Here is a 23,039-nt window from a genome sequence, read left to right as displayed (position 1 = left end):
AAGAGATCTCTACCTCCTCGTACTCTTACGGATTTATCGACAGCCCTGCAGGATTAATGCTGTTAGTTCCCTCAAGCACCACTTCAGACATTAGTCGCGTCCATGCCACGTTGTGTTGCGGCACTTACGTGTGCTCTCAGGGGCCCTACACCATATTGGGCAGGTGTGCCAGTTTCTTTGGTTCTTCGGTGTATAACTGTGGACACATAACCTACAAATATTCATGTTTGGCTTGAGGTTTGATATATACAGTGATGAATAACTAAATACGGAATCTACAGAGCGATTCACGAAGATATGCAAATATTTTAATATGTTAGTCTACAAGCAAAACTAAAGAAAAAAGTTGATATAAACATAGGTCTGCAAAATTTTACTTACGGAGTACCGGCTAATAGAAGATTTTGCCTGAAATTTACCGACTTTGCTAATATGAAGCCGTCGCAAAACCGCAAAACTGTACGAGGTGAAAGAAAAGCCCGATTTCCGTTTATTTTGTTGTTACTGATCTGGTGAATCTAATAAAATACACACATCAAAAAAAGGTTGAGCATCACCCCAGTTCCCAGAACTCATGAAGATAGACGTTGACTGTGGATATTGTATCACAGACACAGTCCCTTTGACTGTTCAGAGATGTCACAAAACACACCCAAAGATGTAAATAGCCATGCTTGAGCAGCGACTATTACACGGAGAAGGTCCGACAGCCGATCAGTTCCAATCATTCCACCAGGAAGGAGGTACACGGCTCGTGTTGTCTGTAGTTCAATCATGCCTAGACGGTCAATACCGCGGTTCGATCGCGTTCGCATTGTTACTTTGTGCCAGGAAGGGCTCTCAACAAGGGCGTCTCTGAGTGAACCAAAGAGATGTTGTTCGGACATGGAGGAGATACAGAGAGACAGGAACTGTCGATGACATGCCTCGCTCAGGCCGCCCAAGGGCTACTAGTGCATTGGATGACCGCTACCAACGGATTATGGTTCTGAGGAACCCTGACAGCAACGCCACCATGTTGAATAATGCTTTTCGTGCAGCCACAGGACTGATCAGGATTGGCATCGCGTTCTCTTCACCGATGAGTGTCGCATATGCCTTCAACCACACAATCGTCGGTTTGGTGGCAACCCAGTCAGGCTAAACGCCTTAGACACACTGTCCAGCGAGTGCAGCAAGGTGGAGGTTAACTGCTGTTTTGGGGCCGACGTAAGCCGCTGGTGGCCATGGAATGCGCCGTAACGGCTGCACGATACCTGAATGCCGTCCTCCGACCGATAGTGCAACCATATCGGCAGCATATTGGCGAGGCATTCGTGTTCATGGACGACAATTCGCGCCCCCGATCGTGCACATTTTGTGAATGACTTCTTTCAGGATACCGACATCGCTCGACTAGAGTGGCCAGCATGTTCTCGAGACAAGAACCCTATCGATCATGCCTGGGATAGATTGAAAAGGGCTGTTTATGGACGACGTGATTCACCAACCACCCTGAGGGATCTACGCCAAATCGCCGTTGAGGAGTGGGACAATGTCGACTTGAACTTGTGGAAAATATGCCACGATGCATACAGGCGTGCATCAATGCAAGAGAACGTGCTGCTGGGTATCAGAGGTACCGGTGTGTATAGAAATCTGGACCACCACCTCTGAAGGTCTCGCTGTATGGTGGTACAACATGCAACGTGTGGTTTTCATGAGCAATAGAATGGGCGGAAATGATGTTTATGTTGATCTTTATTCCAATTTTCTGTACAGGTTCCGGAACTCTCGGAACCGAGGTGATACAAAACTTTTTTTTTATGTGTGTCTGACCAAGACGTGTATCTGCAGTAGTTTTCCAAAAGCAAAGAAGTAATTTCGTAAAATTTATAATTTATGAACTACTTTGTCCAATCTGTTTTTTAAATTCCAGACAACTGCACAAAGGTTACAACTGCACAAAGGTTTCAACAGCAGTTGTAGGGAATTTAATTTTGGGAAAATGATGGTAATAACGTTAATAGAAACAGTAAGAAAGTGTCAGATAATCTGCTTTCATTCATGTTAGACCGGAAAAAAAACAAAGATCAGTGGTAAGGAAGTCGTACAGTGTACATAAAAAACTAAGTCGTTTCAAGGTTAGGAAACGACTGAAACAACTCACTAACGGTTGCCAACAATGACATAAACGTTTCTACATTCTTAATTAAAAGTAAACAAATTGACTTGTGTAATAATCTTTGCTTCACTGGATGTTTATCTACATCATACTCCTAAGCCGCCTAATGGTGTGCGGTGGGGGGTACTTTTGATACCACTATCTGATCCCTCCAACCCTGTTCCACTCGCGAATAGTGCGTGGTAAGAATGATTGCCGGTAAGCCTGTGTATTGGCTCTAATTTCTCAAATTTTCTCCTCGTGGAAAGTGCTGTCCCGAAATTTCAAAAGTAAATCTCTCCGTGGTGCACAACTCCTCTCTTGAAACGTCTGCCAGTGGAGTTTGTTTATAGCATCTCCGTGACGCTCTCTCGCCACCTATACGATCCCGTGACGAAACGCACCGCTCTTCGTTGAATATTCTCTATCTCCTCTTATCAGTCCTACCTGATAGGGATCCCCGAAAAATGAGCAGTACTGAAGAATCGGACGAACAAGTGCCTTATAAGCCACTTCTTTCGTGGATGAGTTACATTTCCTTAAGATTCTTCAGGTCAATCTGAGTCTGGTATCTGCTTTTCCCATATAAAACTATATGGTCATTCCACTTGAGGTCGCTCTGGATAGTTGCGCCTATCCTCCAGCCTCCAGCTGTGTATCATCAATAATGTAGCTGTACAGTAGTGGATTTCGTCTCCTATGTATGCGCAATATGTTACATTTACTTACGTTCAGGGTCAACTACCAGAGCATGCACCATTCATCAATTCTCTGCAGGTCGTTCTGCAAATTCTTACTATCTTCTGGTTTTGGAACTATGGTATAGATCACTGCACCATCTGCGAATGGCCTTAAAGAGTATCCGACGCTTTCTACTAGATTTATAAAGAGTATCCGACGCTTTCTACTAGATCATTTATATATGCTGTAAACAGCAACGGTCCTATCACACTTCCCTGTAGTACTCCGGATATTACCTTTACATCTGTCGATTTAGTTCCGTTAAGAGCGACGTGTTGAGTTCTATCTGCAAAGAAGTCTTTAATCCAGTCGCAGGTCTGTTCCGATACTCCGTAAGCTCGTATTTTTTTCATTAAACGGCAATGTGGGACGGTGTCAAATGCCTTACTGAAATCAAGGAACACGGCATCAGCCCGAGCGCCGTTGTCCACTGCGCTGTGGACCTCGTGGAGCAACAGAGCGAGCTGAGTTCCGCAGGATCTCTGTTTGCGGAATCCATGTTGATTTTTATAGAAGAAGATCATTTTCCAAGAACGCCATAATTCTACTGGAAAACTACTGCAGATACACGTCTGGGACATGTTTTATTAGACCTACCAGACCAATAACAACAAAATAAATGGAAATCGTGCTTTACTTTAACCTCTTACAGTTTTGCGATGGCTCCATACTATCGAAGTTGCTAAATTTCAGGCAAAATCTCTTATTAGTCGTAACTCCATAACTAAACATTTGCGGACCTACGTTTATATTAACTTTTTTCTTGAGTTTTACCTGTAGAATAACATATTAAAATATTTGCGTATCTTCGTGAATCACCCTATATATGCAAAGTGAAAGAATCGTACACCCACAGAGGCAGCATCGCATCTTAGAAGGGGTTGGTACTGCGCGCAAACCACTAATTAACGTAAGGTGCTTCAGTTTCTGTCCACAAAGGCAATCTGGCAGGCAGTCTCTCTCTCTCTCTCTCTCTCTCTCTCTCTCTCTCTCTCTCTCTCTCTCTCTCTCTCAAATAATTCTGCATGTCATTCTGTGAATGCCACAAAAGATAAATGGAAATTGTTCTCCAAATAGAGAAAGACAGTAGTCTGAAATCAGAAGCCGGCAGAGGGCCAGTAGGAAGGAACGAATGCTTCTGATTAAGAAGACGTGAATGCGAAACGTAATGCTACTTCAAACTCGAAGACGTCAACGAACACATATAGGGCTAGGGGAGCTATCATGAAGAACTGCCTGTATCGTTAAAATATCGAATGTGCTTGTGTATTTGTCTTGTTTCAGCCGATGAATGACAAATGGAAACTTCGTATGTAGTATTTGTTTGGTTTCATCCATATCTCAAGAAAAATCTGGTGTAGAACATCACTGTTTACATTATTTACAGCGCTCAGGAGTTCGTGAACAATATGCGGTACATTCATAATTTTACAGGATTAAAGTTGAAAATTAGCATTAACACTCTACAAAGAAAAAATACTGTTAAGCTAACTAATAGCAAAGATATCAACTCCAGTTTACGCTGTTGCATCCATAATTTCGAGAAAAAAAAAACTGAACGTGCAGCTGTGAAGTGGTAATACAAACTTACCCCAAGATGTTGGGATGAGATAACTTATTCATTAGCTGCACCTCCTTGAGCATGTTCGGCCTATTTGACCGCAAAAGATTCATCTTCAAGACCATCACTTGTCCTGTTGTTCGATGCGTCACCTGTAACAAAGAAAACAGCGGGCTATGTAGCAGTGGAAAATTCAGCATACATTCCTAAACACAGGCGTTTCAGATGTTCGCTCCATTATCAAATCTTTTTGTTTAAAAGTTACTGTTTTACGAACAAAGTTTCAATTCCACTTACTGCCATAAATCCTATTGGGAGATTTTCATAAAGAATCTTCGGAAAATATACTTATAAAATTCGTTGCTATTACGTCTGAAAATGGGGCAGGTAGCGTAATATTCTTGAACATGCTGTAATGAAAATGGAATATACTGACTTGTCTCAATGAGCCAAAAAGTAACGGTTTGCAAAGTCAGGGATGACTTTGTGACCGAAATGATCTACTGAAATTACTTCAACTTTTAATGTATAGCCCAGTCGTGCCTCTGCTGACTTATTCTCACGTGCTGTCAAGATGTGTGAAGTTCCTTCGTATTCCGCAGTGAAACATGTGCACAAGAAGGTTAAAAAGCATGGAGAAAATAAATTGTACTTTATGCTTTCGAAGTATGTCTAGGGAAAAAAGTTGTTGCTACATCTGAGTGTATCGACTTACCTTGTCCAGTGTATCGGGTGCGCGGAAAGGAAAATTAAAACAGATAAAGTGTACGTTCCTCGGAAGACGAGAAAACTGCAACCGTTATATTCGGCAAATACAAGCTCTTTCGTGATTGATGCTGGAAGCAAAAACTGCTATGAACGGAATGGCTACGATTCCACTGCACGTTCCTGCGGAATACCCGTGTCGAATGAAAGGAAAGGCGCCACTCGTTCCTTCCCGAAATAATGTTGCGCCACAGGAGATAAGGTTCCACCTTGCCCACAGGTGAATTATTTAACGAGTGCAACGTCCTTCGCATGAGGAAGGTAACAACGCTTTCGCCGTGCCTCTCCTTCCGATTTAATTACGCAAGATTAATGTGGTCTGAAGAGCTACTTACTGTTTTCACAAAACTAGCGCTCTCCGACTTCCGCACGTAGAGCCGGTGCGCCAGTTTCCGGTCAGTATCTCATTAAGCGCATTGCCGTCGTATCTTCATTCGGCATGCGCGCCGGCTGCAGTTCCTCAGCTTTCTACTGTGCCGCTTTGGAGCCAGGCAGCATAACTTCCGGGCGTCCATTGTTCGTGCCACATAATGTTAGAGCCGCTGCCGTCTTCGTTCGCTACACAGGTCCGATGAAAGGAACTCTCGGGCGAACTAAATGGAGCGAAGTGCGTGTCAAATCTACCAACTTTGGTGTCTTTCTTCTTAAGAAATCAGCATGTATTCTGCCGAGATCTGAGGTCATTTGAATTTACCACGACCAAATGATTATGTGGTAACGAAACATTTATCACATGTCTTGCAAGAAATTTACTGCATATTAATGGTTTACAGGCGTCCTTAGCAGAAATGGGATTAAACATCTACAATAAACTATATGAAATGTACGGAACATCTACACTGCTGGTCACAAAACTGCAACACCATGAACGAGAGCAAATGAATAAATTTATTTATTGTACGTATATAGTATAGGAGAAAACTAAGTGGTTAAATTCGTAAATGATTTCGGTAAATACAGTCAGCAAAATTTAGTACACACTGGCGCTAGGGCACAGATACCCGTGGAGGAAAGGGGGGAGGGGAGGGGTAGGGGGAAAGCGCCTAGCTATCAGAGAAAGGAAAAAAGTAGTGTTGTCAGGTCATTTTCAAGAAAATGGTTTAAACTCGATTTTACGCAGGTTTTTAACAGAGTCGTAACTGAAACTTCTTTATGGCTGCTTGTAAGTCGACATTCGTATTCCAAAATATTAAAAATATTCCATAATCCTAGGTCTTCTGGTAGCATTAACTGATCCCCCGTTCTCTGCTTCCCTGTGCCACAACAGAATAAGCGCGAGAAGCGTAACTGTCGGCAAGCCTCTGTATCGGCTAATATCTCTACCTTTTTTGTCGTGGTTATTTAGCAAGATGTATATGGGAGGAAGTAATATGTTGTCAGACTCCTCCCAGAAAGTACTCCACGATGCGCAACATCTCTCCTGTAACGTCTACCAATGGAGTTTTATGTGCATCTCGGTAAAGCTCCCGTGCCGTCTACACGATTCTGTGACGAAGCTCACCGCTCTGCGTTGGATCTTCTCTATCTCTTCTACCAGTCTTATACCGTAAGGGTCCCAGACTGATGAACAATACTCGAGAATCGGCTAAACAAACGCCTTGCAAGCCACTTCCTTTGTGGATGAGTTACATTTCCTTGAGAGACTCTATGATCTGTCTGGAGCTGCTTTTAGTGTTCGACGTATGGCTCTGGTGCATCGTACTGCGTCTGCAGCAGTTTGCCTACAGTGACGCAACAAGCTGTTACAAATCAGTTACATCAAGGGAAGCTCCTAAACCAACGCCTTTTGCGACTTCAGTGGTGTCATGAGAAAGCTCATTGGAGGGCAGGGTGGAGACTATTGTATTTGGCCATGAAAACTGGTTCTGCCTCGTTGCTAATGACGGACGTATGTTGGTTACAAAGAGGTCAGTTAAGGGCCTGCAGTCAACCTGTCTATGTGCTAGACACACTGGATCCACACATGGAGTTATGGTCTGAGGTGCTGTTTAGTACCACAGGAAGAGCACTTTCGTGATTACGCAACGCATCCTGATTGCAAAATTATACGCCAGTCTGATGATTCGATCTGTTGTGCTGCCATTCATGAACAGCATTGCAGGGGTATTTTCGAACGGGATAACGATCGCCCACATACCGCTGTCGTAACCCAACATGACCTACAGAGTGTCGACAAGTTGCCATGGCCTGCTCGATCACCAGATCTGTCTCCGATCGAGCATTTGGAACACCACCAGACGACAACTCGAGCACCATCGACAAACAGCATTAATCGTTCCTGTATTGACTGACCGGGGGCAACAGCCATGGAACTCCATCCCACAAACTGTCATCCGGCATTTGTACAACACAATGCATGCATGTCTGCAGGCTTGTGTTCAATGATCTGGCGGTTACACCGCTCATTAACGTATCTGCATTTCACATTTGGAATATCTCACGCTGACATTAACCTGCGATTTTGCGATGTTAGTCATTTAAATATGTCTCCTTGAAAAATATATTCCCGAAATTTCATTATTCTACACCTGTATTATTTTTTTGGTGTTAAGATTTTTTCCGTCAATGTATACAACAATTATGAACTATCTCGCACCAAAAATCATGTAAAAATTCTCATATATACACTCTGTATAAATCTCTAGTGTGTCCCTAATTGGTCAAAAATCTGTTCTCAATTTTGATTAGGTAGGAGATACGTTTTCTTCTTCAGAAAGGGAAATTTCCTCGTTCAGTAAAGTTGCCTATTTGAGAGCTGACGTGCACAACGCTTTGCGAACCGGTAGTGGCAACGGTGTGGGAACAGACAACGCGAGGCTTCAATAGGAGCCGACGGGAGCAGACCGAAACGCCAGCTGTCTATAGCGAACTACTTTAAATCTGACGATGCAGAGCCCATGCAGCGATCTGGCGGTATACAGTTGCAGAGACGGGCACCTGCCGTGGGCAGCGAACACGCGTGCGAAAGAGGTGAGAGTCCTGGCGTTCCGGCTGCGGTCGCGGTTTCTATAATAAACCGGCGTGCTCCTCGGGCCCTTCTCCGTGGCCCGCATGCCCGCCGCGCACACAATGGGACGAGGGAGTGCCGCTGCACGCCGATAGCATCTGCCGTAACGGCTTCAGGTGCAGCATAGTTCTCGTCTGCAAGTGAACACGGCAAGCCAAATTACTAGTCTAACAGGCCTCCCCAAAAGATACACCCTACCGTTCCGTTGTTCAACACTGATTCGCAAGCGGGATTGTGTGCTCTTGCCCGACATGACCAAATATGTGCGCGATGGAAAGCAACGAATACCAGTCGAACAGAAGAGTGGACATGAAGAGGACAACTAAAGCAGCGTCACAATAAAAATGTATAGGGAACCTACGCACGTAGTTCGTCTGTGGTGTAGCTGTCTTCTGCACCCCAGCGTCGCGATCAGCTCTCCGCCGATTACGATAACGTCCAAGTCTTTGCTCGTCTTTCTAGGAAACCATCAAGAATACTGTGGGAGTACGTTTGTAGGGTTGCCCAATTAAATGTGGTGGTTGTTTCTGCCGTGCTATATAAGTATTCAGTTATTTTAATAATTCGCTCTCAAAGAGGTGATCGCATGGTATCTACCACCATCGCTGACACACAGTACTATGATGACTAACTGCGGACTTCGGAACGGACTGCCACACTTCTAACGTCTTTGACTCGAGCTATTACGATATCTCTATTTTTAATATCAGTGATGCACGAGTTCTCTCAGTCACAGAGAGTGAAAGATCGACGTCCAAACTACAGAGATGCACTTCTTTTTTAATTATTGGTTCCCGGGTTCGATTCCCGGCGGGGTCAGGGATTTTCTCTGCCTCGTGATGACTGGGTGTTGTGTGATGTCCTTGGGTTAGTTAGGTTTAAGTAGTTCTAAGTTCTAGGGGACTGACGACCATAGATGTTAAGTCCCATAGTGCTCAGAGCCATTTGAACCATTTTTTTAATTATTGGGGTACGAGATGACCTACTATCCAGCCAACGCTGTTATATTGTTAATGAATAATACAAGGCACTCAAATCAAGATCTTATAGAATGTTATCAGTACGACGCAAGACTGTATGCGCTTCAGTATATGATACTACAACTCCCTAGATTGCGACGTAATTTGAACGTTTTCAGCGTTTTGATTTACTAGCTAGCAAAATACGTCAAGACGAAAATGTAAAAACGTTACTGTAAATCACATGCATGAGCACTCACATATCTGCTGCAAGCTCCGTTTCAATCACTGTGTGACAAGCTGCGGATAGGAATTAGGCGAATTTTCTAGCCAAAACAACCAAGTGAGTTCACTATTATACTCCTCAAATCACTGTGCTACGATTCTGGCCTTGTGTCACAGACATTTATCCTGTTGGAAGCTGCACGGTCGTTGGAGGATGCAGATAATACACAACATGTTCACGTAGCCCACAGCTGTCATAGTGACTTCAACGGCTATTACAGGTCCGATGGAAGCTTAAGTGAGTGACACCCGCAGCATAATACCGCCCCATCGCCATCCGTCCCAGACGCGATGATTTATTCGAGCAATCGTTCGCATGGAAGATTCAGTCACGACCATCGACCTGGGGTAACAAGAATCGTGATTCATCCGGCCCGTCAACAATATTCCAATGATCTACGGTCCAATATCTATGATCACCTGCCCACTGCAACCCTAATTGAAGATGTCGTTCCCGTCAACATCGGAACACGTATGGTGCGCGCAAAATGCCGTGTCTGCTACATGCGCAGTCGGCTGGGGAAGCGTGGGGAGGGTCGCTCAGAGCGCTGTAGGGGAAATGCTGAAGCCTACGCTCACATTTTTCGTAAATATTACGTGGGGCCCCTCCACGCCCACACTTGCATGGTGACCATTCAAAAAGATCTACTGTCACCTCTGCTTTTGTTAGTATCTAAAAAGAATTCCTCCGAAAACGCAGCGATTTATTTTCGCCTGTCTTGTTAGCCATTTGTAACTTTTCAGAGAAGCGTCATGAGTGGGAACTTTGAGTAGAACCTAGCCATTACTCTGGTTCCCATGATAAAATTTGCTTTTTATGCCAACACACAGCCGAGTTTACACTGTCTCGCCTCACTAACACGTTGAGCAGACAATTGCGAGAGAATTCTGAAACAATGGTTTACCAAGTTTATTAAATGAGGAACTGATGGAAAGTAAAGTCAATAACTTATAAAAAGGAAAACGTGTAATGTCTTCGCATATGTTGTTCCAAAACCCGTAGCACTTCTCGTTTCGCCAGTTATCGATGGCCCTTAAAAATTACATTTTGTCACCGAAAAAGTCTGTAGTTATTGGAATAACGCGGTGGATAATAACGTTATGGTAAAATACATAATAACGTTATGGTAAAATACTCTCCTCTTTGCGTGCTGTCAATCTGCCAAACTCTCATTTCGATATTTGAAACCATTTATGAAATATGAGGAATGTTGTGGATATTTCACCCTGGCTTTATCGCTGGCGCGGCGGGATCGCCAATGAGTGTGCTACATCAGATCAATTCTCTCGAGGTTGGTGAGAAATACATACCTCTATCCAAGTCTAAAGAAAAATTCGACATGTTACCTAAATTTCATACGCAACAAAATTTTATGTAACATGCACCAAAAGCAAAATCATAGCGTCCTCTATTTTTCACTGCACACGTTTCCGAATTTCACACCGTGTCTTACTTTCAAGTAAATATCACAATAATTATCACTATTGGGAGGATATTGGTGTTTAACGTCCCGTCGACAACGAGGTCATTAGAGACGGAGCACAAGCTCGGATTAGGGAAGGATGGGAAAGGAAGTCGGCCGTGCCCTTTCAAAGGAACGATCCCGGCATTTGCCTGGTGTGATCTAGGGAAATCACGGAAAACCTAAATCAGGATGGCCGGACGCGGGATTGAACCGTCGTCCTCCTGAATGCGAGTCCAGTGTGCTAACCACTGCGCCACCTCGCTCGGTAATTATCACTATTAACGAAATCATGGGCACTTAATCATCAACCTGACAGATAAAGCTACAAGTAAAGCAAAAACAATTTTTTTTTACCGAATAGTTTCTGTAAAATCGTTTGAGAAATATTGCAGGGCGCTCACCTCGTTTCTGTCATCACTGAGCGGCCGAAAGGTGGAAAACACTTATCATCGGCCTCCCTTCCGAACGAACGAATGAACTCGCCCAGCGCTTTGGAGGCAAACTGGTCACTGCGCATCGGGCTAGTACCCACACTGGGACAACCCATATCCCCTCACGCCTCCGGACATGCCCAAGCCTCCCCTTCCCTTCCCTTCGGTTCCTACATTTTCTCTCGACAGTTAACCTCACCTGTTGTAAAATGACGCAGGTAACGCAGAATGTCGATGAACTAGAAGAATCGCGTAGATCATCATCGCCTCCCATGACACTTGGCCTCATAGTAGCAACACTAAAGGCATGTTTGGCTAGTTGTATATTTTATTTGCCGAGTTTTGCGACTGTAATAAAAGTCTTATTAGGACGAAGCGCGTTTCGCTTTGAAATAAAGCATCCTCAGTGAACTAAAGAGAAACTCGCTTGGCCCTAACAAGACTTTTATTACAGTAGCAAAAGACGGTTTTAACCTCTATATACCGTGTAAAACTGTGACTGCGGAAAAAAAGAGGAAAGAGGCCATAATACAAAGAAGAAAACATGTACGCTGTTTTCATTACCAAGGAGCATTAATAAATATTCTGTACATTTGAGTCTATTCCGTTTGCAAATGTGGTATTCCCAAGAACGGCGCACATTAGCAAGCAGCAGAGCGCCGCGGGCACGGCATGCCAATTAGGGTGGTGCGAGAACGAAAGCTGGTGGCGTCTCTTTACGCTGCCCGCTCAAATATCACAAAGAAAGTGAGCCTCTTCGGCGACGGCTTGTAGCTGCAGCTCGGATCTCCTGGGCGAAACCTAACACCTCGAAAATTGTTATAGACCGAAATGGTGCCAGATTAATGGCGCTACCTAAAGGGGCTGCACAGATATTTCAAGAAACCCGTCAATTACGAGTAAGCTCACGCCATGCAAGTGCTTCCGCTCCACTTCAATTGCCAGTAAAACTAGAAAAATAACTGGGATACGCTTACACGAGGTGGTGTGGTCGAAATGCGCGCCGAGATGTTTCTTGTGGTCTTCATTTCTACGACTGTAATATCCAGTGTACCATAAGGAAGTGTTACAGCACCGTTGGTGTTTACAATATGTATAAATGATCTAGTAGAAAGCGTCGGATACTCTTTAAGGCTATTCGCAGATGATGCAGTTGTCTATACCAAAGTAGCAACGCCAGAAGATAGTAAGAATTTGCAGAACGACCAGCAGGGAACTGATGAATTGTGCAGGCTCTGGCAGTTGCCCCTGAACGTAAATAAAAGTAACATATTGCGCATACATAGGAAAAGAAATCCACAACTGTACAGCTACATTATTGATGACAATACAGCCGGAGACAGCGTCTGCCGTAAATTATCTAGACGTAACTTATACAGAGTGACCTTAAGTTGAATGATCATATAAAACACATAGTGGGAAAAGCAGATCCCAGACTCAGATCCACAGGAAGAATCTTAAGGAAATGTAACTCATCCACGAAAGAAGTGGCTTATAAGGCGCTTGTTCGTCCGATTCTTGAGAATCATTTATCTATCTGGGCCGGCCGTAGTGTCCGAGCGGTTCTAGGTCCTTCAGTCTGGAACGGCGCGACCGCTACGGTCGCAGGTTCGAATCCTGCCTCGGGCACGGATGTGTGTGATGTCCTTTAGGTTAGTTTAAGTAGTTCTAAGTTCATGGGGACTGATGACCATGGTTGTTAAGTCCCATAGTGCTCAGAGCCAACGTACCTTTTGTCTCGCTGAAACGTCAGTCACAAGGTAATTTTATTCGGAGGACACAATCTACATTCCCCCCCCCCCCCTTCCTCCCCAACTGACGGTTCCCTTCTATCAGTTGAATTGTGCTGTATATTTCTTTTTTCCTCGACTCCAAAATCACCTCATTAATTATCCGATCTACCTATCCAACTTTAGCATTCTTTTGTGGCATTATATTACATTTGTTTTACCAAATGACGTATTTTCCAGGCGCCTGTTGCATGCGCACTGTGATCCGGAGTCCACGTTTAATTGCATAGCTTCCTGTGTGTAACGAGCTCCTAAATCCAGCAGATAGGAGGCATATAAACGCCTATGTGTAACTTCTAGCGTTATTGAGTTAACTTACGAAAGAAACATATTGCGACACGACTTTAAGTACTTTTATCGCGGCGATTAAATTCCTATGTTCGTGCGTTTGTCGCTTGCTCTCTCCAATGCACGTACGTAGATTCGCAGTGATTAAATTCTATACATTCCGTAAGTATTTCAACGCCTCGAAGATCCGGTCACTCTAGTTTGTGAAAACAGCGCAAAGGATTGCTCGGCAGTATAAAAAGAACGCCATCAAGAATAGCGCAATGATGCAACAGGCGCACAGTACGACTGCTCTGCAACAGACTGCGAAAATAACCTCGCTGAAACTTCTCAGGGGAAGCGTAAAATAGTTTGTATCACTCGAAATTATTGAAAACATACTTTCCCTAAAAATATGTCGTATAACAGATAAAGGTCTGATATGGTTGGGCACTCCATCTGGACCACACCTACTAGAACACAGTGGTGTCTAAACCAACCTCCGGGTTGATGACTCTTTTTACATTTACCTTATATAAATACATGAATTCGCCTGTTCCACAACTTGTTTAATTTGAAGGTGGCAGAACAGGAATATATCTGATATACAGCGACACAGTGCGTGCTAGAATGCACAGTTTATGTACCTTTTTGAGGCATAAAAGAGCGTAATCAACAAGAAACGACGAACTGGAACAAAATACCATCTGTACTGCAGACGTCAGACAGCAAGACAAGTATGAGTACGTGACACTAACAAAATAAATGAACCTAGTGGCAATGGTAAAACCACGCCGAAACGTGATTGAGTGTTAATAAGAATTTGTGTCTGCTCGAGGCAGAACTGTATTTTCATAATTACATACGGCACGACGTCTCATTCTAGATGCATCATCATTCTCGCTTCGAAGCTCGTGACCTACAGCAACACAGTCATTCGATACAGTTTTTGTGCTCAGTGGACTGAACTAAGGCCACACTGCTGTCGTGTATCGATACATTGCTCTGCACCTGGGCCGGCACTCTGCGCCCAACAGCTTCAATTACCCTCCGATATATGGACTGTCCTCATTTCTCTCCATCCATACACGGCAACGATCTTGCCCAATTTCCTTCGATCGACCATGAGAACAAGCTTCCATGAAGGGCGATGAGTTGTACCCGCACACAAAAGTGTATTTTTCCTTTCTACCGCTTAAGCAAAGAAAATTACTTGCTATTATCAGAAAGTATCTTACGAATAAACTTAGGAAAATTTCGCTGTTTCAATAAAAAATAAGTTATTTATTTTTATGTACTCCTTTTTTATTAATTTATCACTGGTTTCTAGCGTAGATACTTTTAGATCAACAAAAATTGAAAAGGACTAACAAATGCAGCATTATTAACTCCTGACGTTCTATCAATAGTACTTCAAACCTCAATTAGCCACCGATGTTGAATGTTTTAATGATTTCCGGGATAGCTCGTTAACAATTACCGGATCTTTCATATAAACCAGTTAAGAGAAGAGAGATTCTTCGCTTTTCACAACACTGCTGTTACCGTCGAAGACTCGTGCGTATTTTATAAACAAAAACTGAATCAACTGTCTGTATTTCGGCTTTATTTCAGAGCGAAAGATTCAAGGTTTAGAAATTTCAATCGAGGCTTTTTATCACGGCATGGTAAATCAGTGGCAACTGAAGAAGGCTACATACGAGTTAACACTAAAAATTTTATACGGACTTCAGAATTTAAAGCGGAAATTTTTCATATAGTCCTCATAAAAAAAAGATAGGTCATCGAGTGACAGTTCTTCGAGGGACCAATTCTATGTTGGAACAGCAAACGACCTCTATGTACGAAGGCATAAAACCACTGCTGAAATTATGTCGATAATTTTAGTTCTTGCCACAATGATGCTCACATCAGCTAATATTTTAAATTAAATTTGATTCCACACAGCAGTAAAATTGTTGTGCCAGTTCAGAAGGGGGCATTGCATCCGATGTGGACCGGAAAATCTTCAGGTGTTATAACTGTCAAATGAAATACAGAAAATTACATCTGTAGTAAATTCCATAGAAGAGCTATATGAAATAGTCTCCGCACGAAATATTTGATAAATCCTTGAAGTTTTCCATTGGACTTGCTAACAGTAGCCACCGACTGCCTTCATATCGTTTCGATCATACAGAGGCCGTTCTGAATGACGTACACCTGTTAACAGTCCCAACAAAAACGTCGCATTCGTTACAGCTTTTTCTTGTACTAGAGAAGATAATTACATCCTGAAAATTTATATCTCTGCAGTATAAGATTGGAATGTAAATCAAATGTTCGATTTCCGATCATACGTGCAGATACATTCCCCAAATAATGTTGAAGAAACTCTTCATTTTAGTCAGCGCACCAATGTAACAGGAATGCTTACCCGCCTCCAAGAGTAAGGTGCTACAGGAAAGAGCTGCATTTCAGTTACACTTAAAATTTCGATAGCTTTTTACTAGCATGTAAGATTTACCGACATAGTTCTGCCATAGGTCCGGGCAGCGAACACATATTCAACCATTCTCGCAACACCCGACGAAGACGACTGAAACAGTAATCGAAATACTGTTGGTAAAAATGTAATCGCCCGACTTAAAAAAAAAAGAAATGAATGGGTCAAGGACGTGGAAAGAAATTGGTCGTGTTCTTTTTTTGAGAAATCATAGGAAAATCAAGTCAGGTTTTTGCATCCCGCTCCTACCAATGTCCGTCCTATGGCTTGACGAATGCGTCACTTCAATCGACGACTTAAAGATATTCTTTCTATCAATTATATCGGGAAAATCTTAAAAATTCCACTTGTATGCAAATTTATGACGTTTGCAACTAGAAATTGTCAACACTAGACCATTCAGAGGAATTTACCATGTGTGTATTCCACCCGACATCGCTGCCACTGTTCCAGTTGCACCCATAGTTTACATAAATCGTGTTCCACGTATTCCTCGGAGTAGAGTTCCAGAGCTGTGGAGAGAAGCCAAATATTAACAGTTTACTCGAATGAAATACTGTTCAATTTTGTGGTAATGAAATACTATGAAACCGGTAGAATGTTAACACGGGCCGGCCGCGGTGGTCTAGCGGTTCTGGCGCTGCAGTCCGGAACCGCGGGACTGCTACGGTCGCAGGTTCGAATCCTGCCTGGGGCATGGGTGTGTGTGATGTCCTTAGGTTAGTTAGGTTTAAGTAGTTCTAAGTTCTAGGGGACTTATGACCTAAGATGTTGAGTCCCATAGTGCTCAGAGCCATTTGCACCATTTGTTAACACGGTATGAACTATAATAAAAAGCATTAGCTCAAAGAATTCATATGACGATACTCTCCAGTGGCGTATGAGAAAATGGACAACAGAACTCTGTTATTTTACCCACGAGAGGGACAGTATGCTCCGGTTGGTTGTTTCATGCAAGTATCTGACTCCTTTATGCAATAAAGCTGAACAACTCAAATCTCTATTGATATTGTTTTTATTCTTGTACCATAATCAAGCCTTTCTTTTGCGTTGAAAACGGTAGATGTGGCCAATTGCAAAGACGACAATTACATATTACGAAGAAGTTTGCAAAACATTAGGTACTTAGGTCCTGTCAAGACGCCGAATAACTCAAAACCAGACGTAGCTATTTTGACGTGCTTCTGTACTCTGAAAATCTGATTTCTCAAAGTCAGTTTGCTGCGCCTCTATACTCCCTAGAAATGATTTCGTAACGCAATGTTGATTTAAAACTGAAGAATAATTTAGAGCCATTTTAAAATTCCTTAAAGGTGTAATCAATGCAGCTTACATAAGCGTTTTGTTAAATCTCGGGTGTGATCTTGCAAATAACGATTACAAGCCATTCAAATCCAAAGACTAGATACACACTGTTCTTGGACTTAATTGTTCGAATACAGTATACACGCTGACCAAAATATAATTAGTCAGGTAAGTGTTTTCGGCATACAGAGATCAAAGGCTAAACACCAAAGACATCATAAGAAAACTATCGAAATCGAGTCCGAATATCAGAAGACACTGCTGAAAGATAGCTTACAGAAACATTCGACAAAATCGCAAAGCCGGTTAGCTGTGCAAGTGGCAATCAAAAGATCATAGTGGCAGAATATCACTATAAAAGATTTGCATCTATATTTCTGTTTCACATGAGATTAAGCTTCCAAATCAACTTGGACGTATCCCACTTTGCTGTCAGTTGGTTAAAGGAAGTGGTACTGAGACGACTAAATAAGTTATTTTTCATTTCTTAAGTTGAGGCCTTTTTCCGCCTGTCTTGGCATTTTGGTGAATTTTCTTATCCAAAATTTCAGTCTTCTTACTGTGGTCTACTTCCAAGAACTGGTTGCATATTGTGACTGTGCAGCCAGTTCGTGGATGAAGCACTCATAAGAATGTCGAAACTTTGGGAAAAAGTTAAGATGACGAAGACATCAGATACGGAGCACAAGTTCGCACAGGGAGGGACTCCGACAGGCTGTTCTTTTCAAAGAAACCGTCCGGCTGTTAGTCTTAGTTGATTTACTGAAACCTGAAATAACTTAATCTGGATGGCAAGATGCAAGTTTGAAACGCCGTTGTCCCGATTACGATTCCAGTATCTTACCATTTTACACCAAATACGTGGTAGCAGTATACAAGAACTGTTGGCCGCGAAAGCCTATCTTCATATACGATGACTTCAAACGTTACATTAGCTATACACTGAGCCCCAGGAGGGAAGGTCATTATTCAGGGGTATGACAGGAACTATCAATTGAAGCAAAAAGGTCAAGTAAACATGGACTCTGAAATGCATACCTTAGGAGCTACGAGCACTTTTTCATCTTATTTATTGTGAAACAAATATGTTCTACTGAACATCATAGATTTACTAGATTTTTTGCTTCCAATGATCGTTCCCGTCCTATCCCCGAATACTGACCTTTCCTCCTGGGAAACCAAGTTTTTTACTTCCGTCATCTGCAAAAACTGACCTATAAGCATCTCGTGGCGCTGCAAATGCTTCATCGCTTACGCTCACTGGAAACGACGAAAGCACTTATGACAGACCAACACGGCACACTATACCCAATGTGTAAATTGCCTTTAATTTGTGTTACAGACGGCATTTAATATCGTCCTGTGGCGAAACTAGATCCAATCAAGACTGCAATAGTCAGTAATGCACTGTGGGGGCGGGGCAGCGCAGACGGCGGGTACGCACCCAACACCAGCTGATCTGCTGACCCACATCGCTCCCTCTGCTGACACACTTGCGGACTGCGCGTGCGCGCCGCGCGGACATGGGCGGCAGTGGACGCGTGCTGCTCCCCAGCTCCCCAGAGACGCGCTCACCTGCCGCCGCATCAACGTCGCGCTCCGTTGTGTTGTGTTGTGTTGCATAAAAACGCCGCCTCACCGAACCGCTGTCGCAACCTCCGCCCGTCGGCGCCAGTGCCGGCATTTTTTTTTTTTTATGTCGCTCTCTTTCTTCGTCAACGTCCCGTCGCCCGCATTCTCCCCGCCACATCGCAGCACGCTCCGTGACGCGAATATCAAGCAAACAACGCAGCTGTCGAGTTACACAGTCACTGCGCAATAGCCCAGATTTAGAGACATCGTCTATTGTGTTAACAACTGTATCCTCATCTCCCTGGCGACAGGAAACTATGCAGCCCCCAGTCTGCGCAACAGTCTTAATACTCCATATGGGTCTCTGAAAATGCGGTCACACACACCCAGAATTTCTTAATTCTGCGAAGACTCATTTACTTCTAGATAAAATATGTCTCGCTGAACAGTTCTAGTCGTCATGATTTAATTTTGACTACGGTGTCTTATTTCACTTCAGTCGAACGATGGGATGATACCTTCGTCAAGGTATCTTTTCCCGTAAATCGAAGGTGGAGGGTAGGGGGCGTGGGCGAGGGAGAGGGAGGAAAGGCAATGGAAGGGATTCAGCGACCTCCTGCTTACTAGGCTATTGGGTTAACCGCTGCGCCACGTGGACACAATGTTTATCGCAATTGCGCGCACTGTCTCGGTATCCTTCTCGGCCGAGTCAGATTCCCACCTAGCGCCACCTACTGGCAGTCCCCGTCCATGTCCTAAATGATCGCTGATTACAGATATCCGCTAGAGGCTGAACGTAAGTGTACGTCTGCACTGACGGTTGTGGCTTCGTTGCTCATCGAGGCGAATCGAATAATAGGAATGCATGGTGTCTGTTCTTTCGTACGAAGGAACGCACACCACGCATTCACATAATTTTCTAGCAAAGCTATTTCTAAGGCATCAACTGGAGACGCTAGCCGTACACATTACATCCACGCTACATTTAACCTCCCGGAGTTGCTACTCCTACATCACCTGAGTGTGCTTCTGCTGAGTGTGATGAGAATGGAGAGAAATCTACAGAGTGTCACTAAACAATACCGACAAACTTCGAGAGGTTGTGGAGGATGTCATGAGGAATAACTTGAGGATAGAAACCTAAGTCCGGAAACGTCCATAGACGCTACAGGACATCAGATTTACAGGCGCTGGCACCTGCCACTAGGACCCTCCTTCGGCAGCATGCTTTACTGTACGCTGATGTTCCATAGGCGTAAAGTCTCTTAATTCAGTGATCGCATCTGATTACCATGACCGCCAGAGCAGAAGACGAAGCCAGATGCTGTGTAGAAAGAGCTTGTCTCCCGTGAATGCCATGCTCCGATGCCTAGATGAATGACGTTACAGGAAGAAAATTAACTATGAATGAAAACCTGTGCCAGAAACCGTTATCCATCGAGGAAACGGAGCATCGCACAGGCCTCTCTAAGCAGCAGCTCCATCCCTCCACCGGCGATCGTTGCAATCAATCGCGATCACTAATAACAAACAACATTTCGAGACGTTCTGTCTAAGTTTCGTCAGAGAAAAATGTAATGTTTGCTAACGAGGGGGTGGCCTAGCGATAGACGCCGCTGCCTATAACTTCAACGCTTTGTAGCGTCGATAGATGGCGTTTCCGGAAACAGTTTCCTATCCTCAATTTCTTCCTCAAGACACGCTCTACAAACCCTCGCAATCAGTCGGTAGCGTAATGTAACACACTTTACAACAGGATAAAGATCTGAATCACTTCGTTATGTGTGCCTAAATAATTCAATTGGTAGTGCAGTGTCGCGATAGACGCAGATCCAGATTACAGCCCAATCCGGCAGAAACCCGTACCATATTAAACGAGATGTAAACTCCTTACATAATTAAACAATTCAGGCGCTTCCTCATTGTAAAGAAGCGTTCACCAACCTGGCGGTTCGGTGGAACAACACAGTGCTTTCTTAGGAATAGTCCTTGATTTCTTCCGACCTTTGATCTAGATCACGCAGGGGAACCTCCAGTTTAAGGCGGAATCTGAATGAGGGTGTAACTTCATTTTTCCCCATAAAAGAGAGGCGAAAAGCATGTTAACTTAAACAAAATCGTACATTTAACCAGTGACCGATCGCAAAAGTATTAGCTTTATACCTGGCAGTTCATCACACAGCTCTTGTAAATAAGTCATTCAAAAACAAGACAAAGGAACATTTTCTTAAAAATTGCTACTGTCACTAACAATAACGTCTCGTACACCAGGTAGAGACTATGTGAATGTAACTACATATAAGCGATTATTATTGATTAACGAAAGGCAACTAAACTAAAGAGCAAAGAAACTGGTACACCTGCCTAATGTCGTGTACGGCTCCCGCGAGAACGCAGAAGTGCCGCAACACGACGTGGCATGGACTCGACTAATGTCTTTAGTAGTGCTGGAGGGAATTGACACCATGAATCCTGCAGGGCTGTCCATAAATCCATAAGAGTACGAGGGGGTGGAGATCGCTTCTGAACAACACGTCGCAAGTCATCCCCAGATATCCTCAATAATGTTCACGTCTGGGGAGTTTGGAGGCCAGACGTTTTACTGGAGGCCAATCTTTAGCAATTCTGGGCGTGTGGGGTGTTACATTGTCCTGTTGGAATTGCCGAAGTCCGTCAGAATGCACAATGAGTATGAATGGATGCAGGTGATCAGACAGGATGCTTATGTACGTTTCACCTGTCAAGACTCGTATCTAGACGTATCAGGGGTCCCATATCACTCCAAGTGCACATGTTCCACACCATTATAGAACCTCCACCAGCTTAAACAGCCCCTGATGACATGCTGGGGCCGTAGCTTCTCTATACTTGTACGTGTCCATCCGGTCGACGTGATTTGAAACGAGACTCGCCCGACCAGGCAACATGTTTCCAGTCATCAACAGTCCAATGTCGCTGCTGACGGGCTCAGGCGACGCGTAAAGCTTTGTGTCGTGCAGCCATCAAGAATACACGAATGGGCTTTCGGTTCCAAAAGCCTATATCGATGATGTTTCGTTGAATAGTTTGCACGATGACACTTGTTGATGGTCCAGCATTGAAATCTACAGCAATTTGCGGAAGGGTTGCACTTCTGTCACGTTGAACGATTCTCTTCAGTCGTCGTTGGTCCCGTTCTTGCAGGATCTTTTTCCAGCCGCAGCGATGTCTGAGATTTGATTTTGCCGGATTCCTGGTATTCACGTTACACTCCTGAAATGCTCGTACGGGAGAATCCCCACTTCATCGCTACCGCGGAGATGCTGTGTCCCATCGCTCGTGCGCCGACTATAACACCACGTTCAAATTCACTTAAATCTTGATTACCTGTTATTGTAGCAACAGTAACCGATCTAACAACTGTGCCAGACGCTTGTTGTCTTATATAAGCGTTGCCGACCGCAGTGCCATATTCTGCCTGTTTGCACATCTCTGCATTTGCGTACGCATGCCTACACCAATTTCTTTCGTGCTTCGGTGTATCACACACTTGGAAATGAAACACAGTATTACTTTTTGCTCACACGGCATAAGCACAACTTAAACGTTCCCATCGTGTCAAATACGATGTTTTAGAACAGAGCAGCAATGGCCACAGAAAACTTTGTCAGCAAAATTCGTGAGGAAATTTCAAAATGATGATGCAAAAGCTCGGTATGGTTCCTTCGCAAAGAACATAACAAATGGGATTTTAGGACCCGTCGTCGACAAGGTCGTTACAGGAGGAGAACGAACTCCGATTGCGGAAGAAAATCGGCCGTGTTCTCTTAAAAGAACTATCCGGAGATATGTCTAAAGCTACTTATGGAAATCATGGGAAAACTACATTTGGATTGTCACGTCGGGATTTGAACACCCGTCCTCCCGAAAACAGCATTTAGAGGAATTATCCATCAGTTACGTAAACTGTCCGAACAATCTCTGCCGACATTGTCATCAGACAACACTATTACAAATACGCTACAGGAAGTGCATGTCACGTTAATGAAACTGAAAAAGCAGTCTGTGACCTCTGACAGAGACGCTGTTCCTTGTACCGGAAATTGGGGTTTTATTTTTCTTGTCGAATGCCTGTCTTTATAAATATGAAAAAGTAGAATATCGCAGCTATAAACAATGAAATTACCTAGTGTCTTTTGTCTTCAGTATAGTATCTATTCCGATACCAGATTTAATTTACGGTTCTGTTTAATATGGGTTCCTTTCCTTAGTAGCCCATTACT

General features: G+C 43.7%; 1 protein-coding gene across 1 annotated transcript in view; it reads right to left on the bottom strand.

The window, feature by feature from the left end:
* The window catches only part of LOC126262657 (uncharacterized), a 303,755-nt gene that overhangs the window by 49,234 nt on the left and 231,482 nt on the right, over positions 1-23,039 (bottom strand). Inside the window, exon 2 of the mRNA XM_049959430.1 lies at positions 4,476-4,597. Coding sequence (XP_049815387.1) covers positions 4,476-4,597 — 122 coding nt within the window. The remainder of the gene's footprint in view (positions 1-4,475; positions 4,598-23,039) is intronic.

Source organism: Schistocerca nitens, chromosome 1 (assembly GCF_023898315.1).
Source record: "Schistocerca nitens isolate TAMUIC-IGC-003100 chromosome 1, iqSchNite1.1, whole genome shotgun sequence".
NCBI lineage: Eukaryota > Metazoa > Arthropoda > Insecta > Orthoptera > Acrididae > Schistocerca > Schistocerca nitens.
This window is presented reverse-complemented; position numbering and strand designations above follow the sequence as displayed.